General features: G+C 36.0%; 1 protein-coding gene across 1 annotated transcript in view; it reads right to left on the bottom strand.

The window, feature by feature from the left end:
• ADGRV1 (adhesion G protein-coupled receptor V1) overlaps nt 1-15,404 on the bottom strand; it is a 225,333-nt gene that overhangs the window by 196,917 nt on the left and 13,012 nt on the right. The window contains exons 10-19 of the mRNA XM_026041834.1: nt 14,170-14,346; nt 12,868-13,091; nt 6,428-6,460; nt 4,724-4,850; nt 4,459-4,644; nt 3,444-3,624; nt 2,839-3,002; nt 2,124-2,247; nt 1,483-1,749; nt 753-879 (exon numbers count right to left, since the gene is read on the bottom strand). Of these exons, the coding sequence (XP_025897619.1) occupies nt 753-879; nt 1,483-1,749; nt 2,124-2,247; nt 2,839-3,002; nt 3,444-3,624; nt 4,459-4,644; nt 4,724-4,850; nt 6,428-6,460; nt 12,868-13,091; nt 14,170-14,346 (1,610 nt within the window). The remainder of the gene's footprint in view (nt 1-752; nt 880-1,482; nt 1,750-2,123; nt 2,248-2,838; nt 3,003-3,443; nt 3,625-4,458; nt 4,645-4,723; nt 4,851-6,427; nt 6,461-12,867; nt 13,092-14,169; nt 14,347-15,404) is intronic.

A 15,404-nucleotide genomic window follows, 5' to 3' on the forward strand; every position in this document is an offset into this window, starting at 1 on the left:
TGGAGATCAGGTAGTCCAGTCTAGAGGGCCACCTAGAACTTGTGGCAAGTATCATATCCAGGTGGAGTTCTGAATAACTCCAGAAAAGGAAACTCCATAGCCTGTTCCAGACAACCTGTTCCAGTGCCCAGCCACCCTCACAGTAAAGCGAGTGGCCCCCATCTGAATAGGTTCTTCCTATTCAGATGGAACTTCCTGTTTGTGCCCATTGCCTCTTGCCATATACCTGGCCAAAACTGAAAACAGATATTTGTATACATTGACAAGATCTCCCTTTCGGTCTTTTTTGGGCTATATAGGCCCAGCTCTCCCAGCCTTTCCTGTTAATAGAGATGCTTCAGTCTCCTAAATCATCTCTGCAGCCTCCACCACAAATGTATCAAACCTGGACTTGGAGTAGACTTCAATCTACAATGAGCAGATAAAGAAAATCCAAATGAAAATTTGGATTGTAATGGAAATGTAATACATTTAAGGAAAGTAAAGTGCAAATAATATTTTTAAGTAGTTTTTATTTCTCCATTCATCTATTTTCATTTCAATAGGAGTTTCTGCATACATTTCAACTCGAACAGCCTACCTGATAACATTTGATGTCTTCAATATCTTTAAGAATCATTTAATCCATACTCTAAGTTATTTTTATAATGCATTGCTATGAATGTCAACTTTTATGGATTTAGATCAAAGTATTATCCATAACGCACCACATGCAACATTTCCAAGAAGTGCAAACATGAAAAGTTACTTACAAAAAAATGTTACTTTTGCCTTCTTCAACTGACTTATCTATAGGTTCCAGAGAAAAAATTCCATTAGGATCATCATTTGCTTCAATAATAATTGTAGCCATTCCAGCCTTAAAGATTACTGTGTCTCCTAAAAAGAAATTACATTAAAACAATATACTTATATTATTTTAAATATATAATTTACATAATTAATATAAAACTATATATAAAATATAATTTTTTATAATACATAATACTATACTTGCAGAAACGCAAGTAACTTGAAAACCAAGTGAGAACCAAGGTTCTTCTCACACCATGCATTGTTCATACAAATTCATAGATGTAAAATAATAAATGAAATACAAAAATGAAAATCAATATTCGAGATATTCAGTAGAAAACCAGAGTAAAAATATCTTTTAAATCCTACGTTATCCAGAGGTGTGATTTTGATTTAAGAAAAAAAGCACTATTCCTTCAAATAGTTTGTAGTTAGTAGAAATGTAGAATATTCCTTCAAATATTCCTTCAAATAGTTTGTAGTTAGTAGAAATGGTTGTAGGAAAGAAATTTTTTGTGTTTGATCAATTTGTTAAAACAAACATGTTGTGTACATGGATTGTACAGAGGTGTTGAGATAAATCTTATTTATATAATATTTATCAAAAACATGGCATGTTATAAGGCCAAATAAACTGCAGCAAAAAAAGTGACAGTTACTACACCCACATGAAATTATTACTTTTACCTGTAGAATTCAAAAGGATAATATAAAATGCTTCATCTGTTTCAGGGGTATCATCATCATTTATATATATAGATAAGTTCTGCTCTCTTTCTCCAACATCAAAGAAAAGGACGTTGCTCCTTCCACTGGGAACGAAGTCTCCCTCTTCAGCTGTTGCATCCCCATTAAGAGTCATAAACTGGACAGCAACGGCAGTATCTGCAGATCCATTCCTTAGGACTGTAAAGTTGGCCACACTTCCCTCTTGAACTCTCACTGTGAGAGGCTCTGAAAATACACAAGCAACAAATCTACCTAAGTTCAAGCCTGACTCCTTACATTTCAATCGTTCTGGAGGTTTCCTCAATGAAACACATGACATATCTTGGTAACATTATGGAAATACTTGCAGGTACAAGAGAAGGGTCATGGAACCAGTCACCTAACAAATCTCAGCATGAACAGAGGGAATCAAAACAAACTGAGGGAAGGTTCTGAACAAATACAAATTCAACATGATAAGAACACAGAAGTTTTGCACTAGCTCCACTGGGATAAAGATGCCTGTCTATGATTACAATTTGCTTTGGATAGTAAGCATGCTTTGTTGAAAAAAAGCCAAAAAAACAAAATCAAGCGAACAAAAACCAGTAAAATCTAACCTGCAAAATAAATGGGGTCATCATTCCTTGCAATTTGCAAAACAGCATTCGTTATATTGCCCAGCCTGGCTCCACCAGTAGCATTGAATAAGCTAATGATGAATACTTCCATCTCTTCAGGAAGCTAAAAGAGAAAACAAAGTAAACTTCTTTCATGTAAATAGTGAAGAAATTAAAATGAAGAGGTGACTGGGTTAACAAATGAGATTTCAGACTGATGGTTTTATACGCTAATCTTTATCAAGGAGGATGCCAAATGATAGTTCAACCAACTACAATAAATCATCAATCTAGAAATCTTGTAAATAATTCTGCTCATTTATACTGTGGTACAGATAGCACATAAGTTATCTTATAGTTTCCTGCTTCTGATATATGGAATTTATTTTTACAGCTTTATTTATTATTCTTAGTCTTTATTATTCCATCTTATATATAACAATGTATTAAGATTGAAGGTAAGATTGCAGCTAACGAAATTAAGTGTATTCAAATTTACATTTAACTATATATTCTCAGACTCTCATTTGTTCATTTAGAGGTTTGTACTGCTTCTGAAGTTGGTTTATAATTTAAGTGAGCCCAAGTATACCGGACTATTTTTATTTTCCCTGCAAGTACTTATCAGCTTCTTCAGAAACATTCATTCATTTTCCTTAAATTTTTACATTTTGGCATTTACTCTTTGTCCTATATCCCACACCAAAATAATTACCTCATCTGGCAGTGAGTAAACAGTGATATTTTTTGAAAATTCCAGGTTATCAAAAAAGATAGTCCCTTGTTCTGGATAGATGTCATTGGTACATGCTGGATCAACAACCCAAGACACACTAACATTGCCATAGTTTCCTTGGTTTCTTACAATTCTGTAAGTGGCTACAAAATGTAAACATACACAAGTCAACATGTGTGCTCCAAACAACAGAAAACAAAAGAGAAAAGTTAGTAAAGCTGAACCCACCATAAGGGGAAGAAAATAATAAGCAAATTCATTACTGGCAAAACCAACATGTGAGCACGCTACGCAAAAGGATGACCACTATTATAACGAGACAGATTTACCCACAATGAAAACAAAAAAAAAAAAAAAAAAAAAAAAGCAGATAGCCAGAGGGTTTACCTCTGCTCTTAAAGGTTAATTTGCACAATGCAGCACATTTTCATCTTTTTTAATGCATAGAGAAGTTGAGGACAAGCAAATGTTGCACAAAATGTCACACATGTAAGTCTTAATTGCACAATTACATAAATACTTTCCAGTAGGACAGATGCATATGCTGACATATGTCCAATTATTTAGAACCTAGAAATACTTACCAGCATGGATGATTTCTCCTTTACTTTCCTTTATTGTTACAGTGAGTCCATCAGGCAGAAACTGAATTATACCATGGGGATCATCATTCTTCAGAATGGTTATATTGACCATCGTGGCATTCCCCAACTTGCCAGGCATGTCACTGTAGCCACTGAGTACCACACAATACATCTCATCCAGCTAGAAGAAGGAAACTTGGTCAGAATAATATGTTTAACATTGAGCTCATAACATTTAACATTGAGATCATAAAGAAAATGGATTATAGTCTACAGTTCCTAACAGACAGAAAGAGAAACGAATTTGAAGAGGAAGAAATAATATAATGCTTTTCAGGATAACTTCTACCTGCACAGTGCCTTTGTACATTCACATAGGATAAAAGGCATAACCTTCTATCTTTGATAGCATAATTATTTGCTCCAAAAATCTGGCATTACTATAGGCAAAGACATCTGATGTGTACTTGGAATCCCATCAGCTCCAGCATAGAAATATATTTGTAATACTACTCAAGAGATAACTGTTCCATGCTCTAAGATTTGTCCCTGTGCTTTATTAATCTATGGGAACTCGTACTTCACATGTTTCCAGGAAATCTGTGCCACATGATGATTCAGGGAATATTTAACAATAAATGAAGGATTGAATCTATGTATTCATCTCTCTGCTTCCTGGTTAAAGGGTTCTCCACCTATCTTTCCTCACCTATTCTTCCTAAAGACCTGCCTCAAAAGCTTGTTTTGAACTTGCCAAGGTTAGGTTTCAGATCGTGCCCAAAATACTGCATCTTTTTGAGGTTTAAAGAGAAAAAAAAATAATCATAGAATTATTCAGGTAAACCAGACAAGACCCGATTTGTACTGAGAATGTGTCTAAGATTTTCATGTAGTACCTAGCTATTTTATATATCTTTTAGTCACTCTTCCTCTATTTCTTTCTCACACATTTTAACAACTGTCAAACTAGCATGCCTGTGAACACAATATAAAGAAATAAAGTATTAAATGTTACCTCGGGAATCCCATCCATCCTTGTCAGTAAAGTAATTTTGATCTCTCTTTCACCAGGCTTGAACTCCAGAATTCCTGTGGTTCCATAAAACTCATTATTGTCTCTTGGTTCTACAGTGTAGCGTAGAAACTGTCTGATGAGACTTCCTCTGGAGCGAACGATCTGCAGTTCAACAGACTCCCCTTCCTGTTAAAAAGGAAAACAGCATTTTTTCTAGCAACCTGCTAAACTATGTTATCCATAATAAATAAGAGAAATTACTTACCTTAATACTGTAGGGACCTCTGGAGGAAGAAGAAAATTCAAAAACTCCTCCTGGATCATCATTTTCCAAAATAATAATTTCACAACTAGTAAATCCAGATTTCAGTATTTGATTTTCTACACTGGCTCTGAAAACAAGGAAGTTACTTTTTAGAGGCAATTTTTTTTGCTATTAAATCTACAACTCTGCAAAGAATACCAAAATAGTAATGAATTTGGTTAATATATTATGAAGACCAATGGTTCCCTGCAAAGAATAAAACAAATGAGACAGTATGAGAATATTTTATCCATTTGTAAGAATTTTGATATTCAAGTACCTTTGTTTTCTGGTTAGTTATCATTGGTGGCTCAGTTTTTTTTATCATGCATAGGTGGCTCTGTTCTCTCAATCATGCATACACAAAACACCCAGTAAAAGAAAGAATCGTGTAAGCTAAAAGTTAATGTTAAATTTAGTATTAGTTCATACTTGGATGGGAGTATAAGAGATTTTCCAAATATAACCTGATATTCCATTAATAATCACGTATTTCCAAACTTGCTCTCCTCTCCAAAGTTTATCAGTGATGTGAACAGGCTGATCCTTGCTCATTAGTACGGGTTTTTCCCTTAGCTGTGCCTTAGCATCCATTCTGCTTTCCATGGAGAACACCTGTAGGATTTTACTCTAAGGTCTGCTGCTAAGAGTACCTTGACATTAGCACTCAGTGATATTAACCTTGATATTAATGCTCAGTGACAAAATCAGGCTATATCTGATAATACATCTCTTGTATTGCACATCTTACCTTGCACATCCCTTACACTTATTTCCCCAGATGCAAAATTTTTCAGTGACACTGTTTTAAACTTAATATAAAATTAAAAATGCCATACAGAGTACAATTGTAGGATGCACTGAGAGTACACTTTCAGATTCACAGTTTGGATGTTTATTACATGTAGTTTCACTTAATTGGATTCTTTTGCATATCCCATGTGGATCTCTTTATATTTTGAAATAAATTTTGGTCTTGTGTATCGTATACACTTTTCTGTTTCAGCTGTACTACTATCCAGAATTTTACCAAAGACTATTTCTGGAGGAAAATGTGAAATTAATTTCAGAATTGAGTCCAAGTCTATTCCATAAATAATGGGAGAAAAACAAAACAAAAAACAAACTCCTTTTGGTTTAATCTGTCCAAGTGAGGTCTACAAAACAGGATACAAGACAAAAAAAAAAAAAACCTATTCAAAAGGGTAACTTGCCCATTTTTGTTACATATATCAGCATAACAGCAGTGTCCGCTGTAACATAAAATATACGTAGGTTATTCAAAAAAGTAAACCATTTCTCTGTTTTTTAACCACAGAAAGCTTTTGTGCTTAAAAAGTCAGTTCAAGCTTTTAGTTGAAGTAAACTATTTGCTTCAATTTAAAACAAATAATCCATTGTGGCAACAAAAGCTCAAATATCAAAAACCGAGCCATGCATTCATAACTTTGATCCTTCACAGGAGCAAAGATGAAGCAATGCTTTCAAGCAGGCCCCCCATGCCATCAAATAAGACACCAAAGAGAAAGCATGCATTGCCCCGGGAGATTAAAAAGGCTTCATTCTTAACAGGAAGAGAAGTGATAAAGAAACACTCTATCCAAACCAACCAGTTTTTAAGGAAAGTGTTAATTCACTGAAGATAAAACAGTTCACTGCACTTACCCAAAGTACACGACAAACCTTTCCGTCTCTACCCTGCCAATACAGGGAAAAAAAAAAAAGGAAAAACAAAAACAAAAGAAAAAAAAAACAACAAAAAAAAAAAGAAATGGGGAAAAGAATGAAGTGCAATTTTGCCAGATTTAGGTAATTTTAATCAATTTTTTTTTCTCTCTCTTCCAAAAGCTATTAACATTTATTTTACGGGAATCTGCTTGCATGACATTGTCCTGCTGATTAATGTTAGGGAAGGGTTCCCACTTTGGGGAGATGACTTCATGATCGATTCGGCAAGTAAAGACCCACTCAAGGCATTCCTCACAAAATCTTCCTCCAAGAGCTAGGTTATTGCCAAGCTCTGCCCACACTCACAGCACAGCAGCTGGCTAAGCTTTATTTAACCACATTTGTAACTACTTAGCACCTTTAATTACATAGAAAAACACACCAAAAAAACCCTAAAGAAACAAGGCTTTATGTCCTAGGATATGTTGTTTCATAAATCTGCCACAATAGTAACATAAATTGATAGACATAGTAGGAGGTTGATAGTTGCATATCAAAAACTACTTTGGCAGAAAAATTACCTCAAACTTATTTAGGACAACTTTCAGTTAACTAGATTACTCAAGTAAAATACACTGAAGAGAGTATTTTCTAATCTTTTAATTGGTGCAGTTTTAGTCAAGCACTTAAAATTATCACATCTAGTCAGATGAACAGCCTGCCACATTCAGCAATAGCACATTTGGGATTTGCTAATCTGAAATGGATATATTTGATCTAAAATTCATATCTTATATCAAAATATCATAATCCAATAATCACAACATTTACAAAGCAAAATTCAGACTCAAATAATGTTATAAGGAATATAGATTCTTATTCACTGTAGACAAGAAGTCACTCCAAATTTTGAGAGAATACATTTGCAGCCAGTCTTTTAAATAGGGAACCTGAATTAGTGGAAAGGCCATTTCCTTTTAGCAAGGCTAGATTTTAGAAACTATTTAGATACAATAAATACACCCTTTCTCCCTTCCTTCTAAAACAAACACAAAAGTATTCCAAATCCAGCAGTTCCTTAAATACATTAAAAAACCAAGAGAGCAAATTCCAAAGTTGGTAACACTAAGAGCTCTATTACTGGGCTGCTCATAATGGAATTTAAAACAGAGAATACAAACCAACTGTAATGATAAGTTGCTCGATGTATGCCCAACAACATCAGACACAACAATACATCAGAAATAGAAAAGTCGCACCAGAGAAAATACCCCTATCAGCTTCATAGAGTTACACTGGGTAAGTCCAAACGAAGCAGTCCCGAGGTGTGATGAGGTCTGCATGCCAAGGTGCTCTTTGAAAGGACTGAGAATAAATGACTACTTTCATACAGTCAGTGACAGTTACTGAAAATAGTACTTAGGTTTAGATGGCCAGCTTTGCGTTGGTGCTAAGTGAACAGCTAACGGCATGCACAACAGGTTTCTAGACATCTACAGCATCTGAGCTGCTCACACATTCTTGTAATATAGACTATATATACCCAGTAAAAGTAAAATCAAAAAAATGAGCAGGAAGCAGGAAAAGAGAAAAACTAAAGGTTTTTAAGGAAGGTACATTTGAAGAGTTAACAAATGTTCTCATAGACTTGCTTTTTGTTTTACTAGAACTAGAAAAAAGTGCTTCCTTCTATTCCCCATTTAGAACAATTACACAGCAATAATTCTACATTACTCATATTAGAGTCCCACAAATTTCCGTGCAGTTAATAAAACAGTATTTCTTTTGAGCCAATGCAGCTTTCACGTAGTTAAACTGAAGCCAACTTGGTCATGGCTCCAGGAGCCAACGGGAGGTTTCAGCACACTCCCAAGGCTCTAAGCAAGAACCTTAAACCCCTGGCTATGGGTGGCAGGGCCCTAAATGCACTAAGAGCTCTTCATTGCCCTGACCAGTCTCACCCGGGGCCTTCACCCCTCCGTGTGCCCAGAACCTCAGGGCTTCATCCAGCACAGCTGCACGAGAGCCAGGAGCAGCACCTGCACAAGCTACTAGCAGCAACGTGCACATACTGTCCTTTTGTCATGGCAGCAAACACCGCACATAGGACCAGTTCAGTCCTATTTCAGCCCCTACATATGGGAAAGCAGCCCTTTAGGGGTTCTTACAGCAGAACAGAAGATGCGACCTTCAGTGCCCACAAGGATAGCTACGTGCCGACATGAGGCTCCCTGTTGGCACAGATACAGGCCCGCGCAGCTTCGAGGATGCCCTCTCAGTGTTCAACTGCTCTCTGACCAGGTACAGAAAAAAGAAATTTCCATATGACAAATTTAATACAAAATAACTGATCATTGAGGAAATTGTATCTCAAAGTTCTGAAAGAAACATTTTGAAAAACATATGAGAAACTTGAGCGCAACTGTGAATCTGTATTACTATTCCTATTAAAATCATGCTGCTTTAAAAATCTTTCTTTTTATCACAGAAGATCAGAAAAGGTGAATTCCAATTGCCTAAGGAATGTTGTTCAACTTGCTTCCTAGGCTTGTACTCCACAGTAAGCCCAATTTTAATTTTGGGGGGATTATTTACTGATTAAATTTGTGGCAGGAACTAGATGTCAAGAACAGTATTAAAGTGGGATTTGCCAATATTATACATTCCACAATGCTTATCAGGGGAGCACCTCCAATCCAGGTTAAACTCATGATATACTTAATTTTGGAAGCTATTTTAATTTTTATTATTCATAGCACGAGATACATTATGTCAAATTTTGCAAGTAATAAAACCTAGCAGTAGGTGGCCAGTAGCAGTTATTCTAATCTTCTATTCCTATTTTCAAGTAAATTTTTCCCTTTCAAACCAAGAGACTTGAAGAGAAACTCAACCTTTTACACCTAAGGAGATAATTGATATAATAACACACATATATATAACTTAATAGCAATTTTGCTTTTTAAGAAAGATAAGTTTTGAAGGAGACACTAACCACAAGACAAACAGATCACCAAGTTAGGAAAAAAATAGGTAAATGAGAGGGTAAATTAGTGTTGCTTTGCATCCCAGTGCAGAGAGCAACACACAACCTCACTTGAGCCTTGAATTGATGTACTTCTACAGCATGAGAGACTTTGAACATGTCTTCTATGATTAGCTGAGTTTCTGCAATGAAGTAATCTCTTGTACTCAAAAATGTTAAAAATGAGCAGATATTTCAAATCAAAAAAGTCAAACTATGTTGTATTTGCAAGTTTGAAAAATCCTGACTCAGAGCTGTATCATGTTTACCCATGGAAAGATTTTTAAGTCTGTGGAAATTTGTATCACATCATAAAAGTCAATGGAGTTTTGATAAATAAAAATACGATACTACATATAGTAGATAAGGATTTAGGTCAAAAGGTGTATGTGTGGATCTGTTCTGGTATCATAAATCAAATGAGTTATGACTCAAAAAAATCTAAGTGCCTAAGGACTGTTTAAAACAGTCATTTGTATACTCTCACTTTCACAAATTATAATGACTATCAGTGTATCACTTAGTTAAGAGTTTCCCAAATCCCCAGCCATACCAATCACCAAACCAAGAGCTGTGTAGCTGCACTTCAGCTGAGGGATGACAACTGCCAATAAGAGGATGCATTGTGCAGGAGAAAAGAACAACAATCAGTTTTTTTTTTTTCAACTGATTTCTATTTGTGCTTACCAGGTAAAATGAACAGCCCTAGTATGTATATACACTTTCACAAAGCATATACACGATTTCCACAGCCTGTTCCACCTACATTCAGCAAGAAGACCGAGGCCTTTTCTTTGTCATACAGATTTCACTACAGACATCTGGCTTTATTTATGTTTGGTCTCAATTCAGGCCTATTCAGATATAGGCAGGCATTCAACCTGAAGCTGCTCCTAAAAAAAAAAAATAAATACGAAGAAGCTTCAGCAAGTGGAAGATTGTCTTGCTTCTTTATTACCTATGTTCCTTAGAAGCACATTCTTCACACTATGCATTGCCCTTTACTCTATGGACTTAATTAGGAATTATTTTTAAATTCTATAGCCTACAAAGGAGGCCAGAGAGAAAAATACTATTTATAATGCCTTGAAAATATCTTTTACAGACATAGATGCTCTTTAAAACATAAACTGCCTTAACATTACTAAATTGCAGTTAACACAACTTTGATAAAACTACTTATTGAGTATTCTAAGCTACTATGAACTGCAATAAGTACAATGATTATGAACATACTGCTATGTCTAGATGTCCACAAGAGTTCTCACATGCTCTGTTTCCCTGCAGGCTGGTGCTACAATGAGTAGATCAGCACAAACGTGCCCGCAGCACAGTGCCTCTTTGTTTCCATTCTCACTGACGCCTGCGAGGTGCTGGCTGCCAGCCTTGGAAACTGAGCTCTCTTGTTCAGCCAGAGAATGGAAACCGTGCAGCAAGCAGGAGTGCAAGCTTACACACACACAACCATGCCAGTATCCTTCCACTTTCGTTTGAGGAGTCATCTCTAGCACTAAAACCATCAGCTCTGTGGTCATTTCATACTCAGCTCGCGCCAACATTAAAGTTGCCAGATCTCACCCAGATGCTCGTGGGATACTAGTCAGGGTCTAGAGAAATGTTTAAATGTTCTCGCTCCCTCATTTACCTCTTTTTCTAGGCCAGACCACCTGTTCATTACTTTACTCTCTGACCTTGCCAAGTGTGGGAAAGCTGCTCACTGCTGGCACACTTTTCACCAGCCACCTCTTGATCAGTAGAATCTGCTACCCGCCCCCCATACACAGCAAAAGCAGACAAGTAGTGATATTTGTCCTGCTGCCAGTTCAATCCTTATTGTAGCCATCATTTTTAAGGGAGAGTCTAGGGTCTCTGACCAGACTAAATAGAAGGCTGTGATTTTGCCCAGCTGCCAGCTGTTAGAAATGAAAGAGCTGCCCTTGTACAACATCCATTTCCTCTAGCTACATTATTTGTTTCCTTCCCTTTCCCTTATCATTCCTGGTCACCTTAGGTAAATGCTTCATATCTGTAATCACTATTTAATTCTTTGAGAGCAAATAGTTTCATCTCCACGAGGGAAAGTAGAAGACTCCTTACAACAGCATCTCTTTGCTTTAATCTTGAACAGGTTTGCCTTTTAAGTGTACTGGAGCAACCAAAGCAGAATGAAAACACCACATTCTCCACTAAATGCACGCATGTTCCACACCACTTTTACTGGGGCAGACTGACCTGTGGTAGAAAAATATCTTTCTGTTGGAGCAGAATAGCATTTAAAAGACAGGCTTTCCAAAGTAGGATCTTGCAACAATCAGTAACAGCTTGAGAAGCCGGTTGCCTACTGTTTAACAGTGTGCAACTCCCAGGAGTATCTGCTGTTGAAGTTTCCAACTGAAGTTCCAACAGTGATGCATAAGGTAGTTATGCATAAGATAAAGACTGTGGAAGTTCTGGGTGTCATATGTGGCTGTGACTACCGGCAGATCCGGAGAAACAAATATTGGCATGTTTCCAGCAAAGCTGGAAAGATGTTCCTTAGGTTAAGAGAAGGTAAAAGAGCAAGCCTAGTACCATTTCTAAGCCATATATATATATATATATATATGTATATAGATAAATAAAGCGATTGTTGGAAGCAGAACAGAAGATAGAGGCAAGACTCTGTTGTTGTAAGTAATTCAAAGAGGGAGGATGCTCCTGGGCACGCACTAATGAAAGCATTCTGAGTCATGTTCAAAAGCAGATAATAGGATTTCCTGAGGTTCATTCCAACCTGGATTGTCCTATAATCCTGATCCAATGCAGAAGGGAGATTAGTAGTACACTGTGCTTCAGAAACACCATTACTATCTGTCTAACAGATGACTGCAGTAATAGTCACTCTGGGCTATTTCTGAAGCTAAGAGTTGTAATGGAAATATCTAATTATCAAGAATGAGCAATACTGAACAGAGAGCTGTTTGATAGACAACAAATAGCAAACTGATCCACCTCCTCAGAGACAAACTAGATATATACTTTTTGATAGAAATACAGTTCTGTGCCTTTTACTTTTCCCTTAGTATATCTCACTAGGTATTTCATATCTATAATAAATAAATCTATAAAGAACTACATAACTTAGAAGAAAACTATAAAACCTAAAAAGATCTAAACTAAATGATCAAAGCTGAAGTGAGAACTTTCTAAACAGCATGCATACAGTACTTTCATGAAAAGTAAAAGAAAAATAAGTCTTTAGGCAATAAATACGACAGCGTACCTTAGGTTTACCACCAGTCAAAAAAGAGCCCATACAGAGCCTGAAGCAAGGACCTAAAGTTCCTCAGGGCATTTATCAATAAAATGTATGCAATATCTTATGCATAAATTATTACAATTGACCATACGAATGTAGACTATGGTACAATACCTGTCCAAAGTCAACAAAACAGTTTCATTCATTTCAGGTATATCATCAGCTTTAATAGTAATGTTGATTGTAGTATCGCTTTGTCCAGGTAGGAACACAACAGAGCCATTGAAAGGGCTTATATCATCATGTGTTACTGCTTTCTGATTAAGACCAGAAGGTTTCAAACTCCAGAACACAGTGGCTTGACCATCAGTCCCATCTCTATGCAATGCAATGGAAACCTATAAAACACATGAAACCATCAAGACTTAAGCAAATACAGAAATAACTCCCTAGGCAAATTAATATTCAACTGTGAGCTTCAAAATGCTCAGCTTGCTTTTTTCTTTTTTCCACTCAGACCTATATGTATCAGGTATGGCGCCTATGAAATCAATAATTTTTCTCCATGAATATACATATAACTAAGCCCAAACTTTTTATTCATTTATCGAAGCTATATATACAGGCAATGGAGAAGACAGGAAAACATTTTACAGCTTATTCAAATGACAAATCACTAGGCAATCAGAAATACAAGAAGCTTTGTGGCACTGATTCAAACACTGCTCACTCTAAGACACAAGATACTTTAAAAAACAATTACCATAATTTTACTTGGTTATTATAGTACAGTCTCATCATGTAATCTCTTTAAATTAATTAGAAAGATAACTTGAAAAAATGGAATTTATCTGATTCAGGATCTGTGGGAAGATTTTAATATAGGCAATTAAGAAAAGACAACAATGTAGAAAAAAATCATAAACATTTTCCCAGCTGTAGCTAAAGCACTCAGATGGATTTCAATGCTTTTGAAAATACTACTTGAAGTTCTCAGAAACTTGCAAAGCAAAACTGTTGAAAAATGTGCACAGTGTGCCCAGACAGCAAATTCTATATTCACGTACAAGCCCTAAGACTCAGAACCACTCTGCAAACATTATGATGCCAGTCCTGCTTTACACAACTACCTTCTGCACCGGCGAGAGAAATGAAAATTGTCTGCAGTATACTTCATTGTGTGAGTATTGCTGACTAACCAGATGCTTGGAAGGACACCAAAGGCCAGCCTTACTTTTCTGATAATTACCTTTTCTGCTAATTATTTCAGCGGTTACTTCTATAAGTGCTTTTCCTCTTGTATTCCTTAAAGCAAGAGATTGTCTAAAATCAGGCATAAATATAGCAAGAAGATTTTCTTCATGTTACCTTTCAAACACAATAATGAATATAGCCAACTTGGCTTTCTCCAAATAAATTTTCCATGACAAGGGATGATATTAAAAAAAAAAAACAAAAAAAAAAAACCTAGCTTACCTCTGTAGCAGGGGAATCTTCTGGCTCAGAAAGAATAATTGGAAGATTGCTAGTAAAGCCAATTTCTCCATTTGCGATATCGGGAGTAATCCTCAGAGAAATATTTCGAATCACATCTAACCTAGGACTCACTGGTGGGATCAGAGGAATTCTATTCACCAGCTCAACTTTTTCCAGCTGCAAGAAAAGGTAACAAAAAATTAAGGAACAAGATGCCTTGTAACAAATGGGAGCAATTCTGACATTTCAAAATAATTTACATAGGCAACAAGCAAAATGTATACTGAAAAAAATAGCACACTAGCACTATGGCTGTTTTAAAAATCTAGAAGAGAATGTGTCAAACTGAAGTGGATATTGTGGAGTTTTGCCAGTACAGCAACGTATGTCATAGATACATTATATAGATGTGCTGCCCCACACCTTGCACCACAGTTGCTTCAGTAACACAAAAATATCTGTGTACGTTTCATTCAATGATATGGATAAATATTGTATTTGGTAATTGCTTTTCAACCATACTAGCCACTTATTCGAGTCTGGAGGGGGAACAAACTGGGGGGCTCTGTGGAATATTCTCTGCTTCAGCTGCTTTATAAGCTATCTTTTCAAGTAAGCCCTGACTGTGCAAACAACAGTCTGTGGGTGGCTCACTGTGCATTTGTGCAGCCCAGTAAAATTGCTCAAATACTATAAAGTTTTTATGTAAGTATACATACAAGTATATGTATACAAGTCTGTATATATGTATGTATGAAGCATACAAGTGACTTGTATGCTTCTGATGCGGGATAACTCTGGGATAAAAGCACAGATTAATGAAAAGCCAAACATTTTTTTCAGCATTTTCTTTAATACCTTTTAAAGCTGAACAGCTTGTGAAGAACAAAAGCTTTGTGAATTGAATAATAATAATGAATAGCTTATTACACTAATTTCCATTATTAGCCCTCCTGTCCATGTCAAAAATTGCATCTCAGACTACAGTAGGTTTAATTGAGGATGTCACTGAAGAGTATTAATCTCACTTCTTCAAATCTCTACTCATTCTTTAGTTGTATTTAAGCTTCATTTCCTCCTCTCTCCCACCAAAATTCTCCAGTTGATCCTTCATTGTGCTTAGCACAAGCTCTGTAATCTTCTCATTCTAAACATGTTTTCCGAGCTTATCGTTTATTCACAATGTAGAAGGATTGTCATAGTGACAAATCGCTCTTTCTTTTACATGAATTTCT

This window comes from Nothoprocta perdicaria, unplaced genomic scaffold, assembly GCF_003342845.1.
Source record: "Nothoprocta perdicaria isolate Ctin4 unplaced genomic scaffold, notPer1 scaffold_295, whole genome shotgun sequence".
NCBI classification, from domain to species: Eukaryota; Metazoa; Chordata; class Aves; order Tinamiformes; family Tinamidae; genus Nothoprocta; species Nothoprocta perdicaria.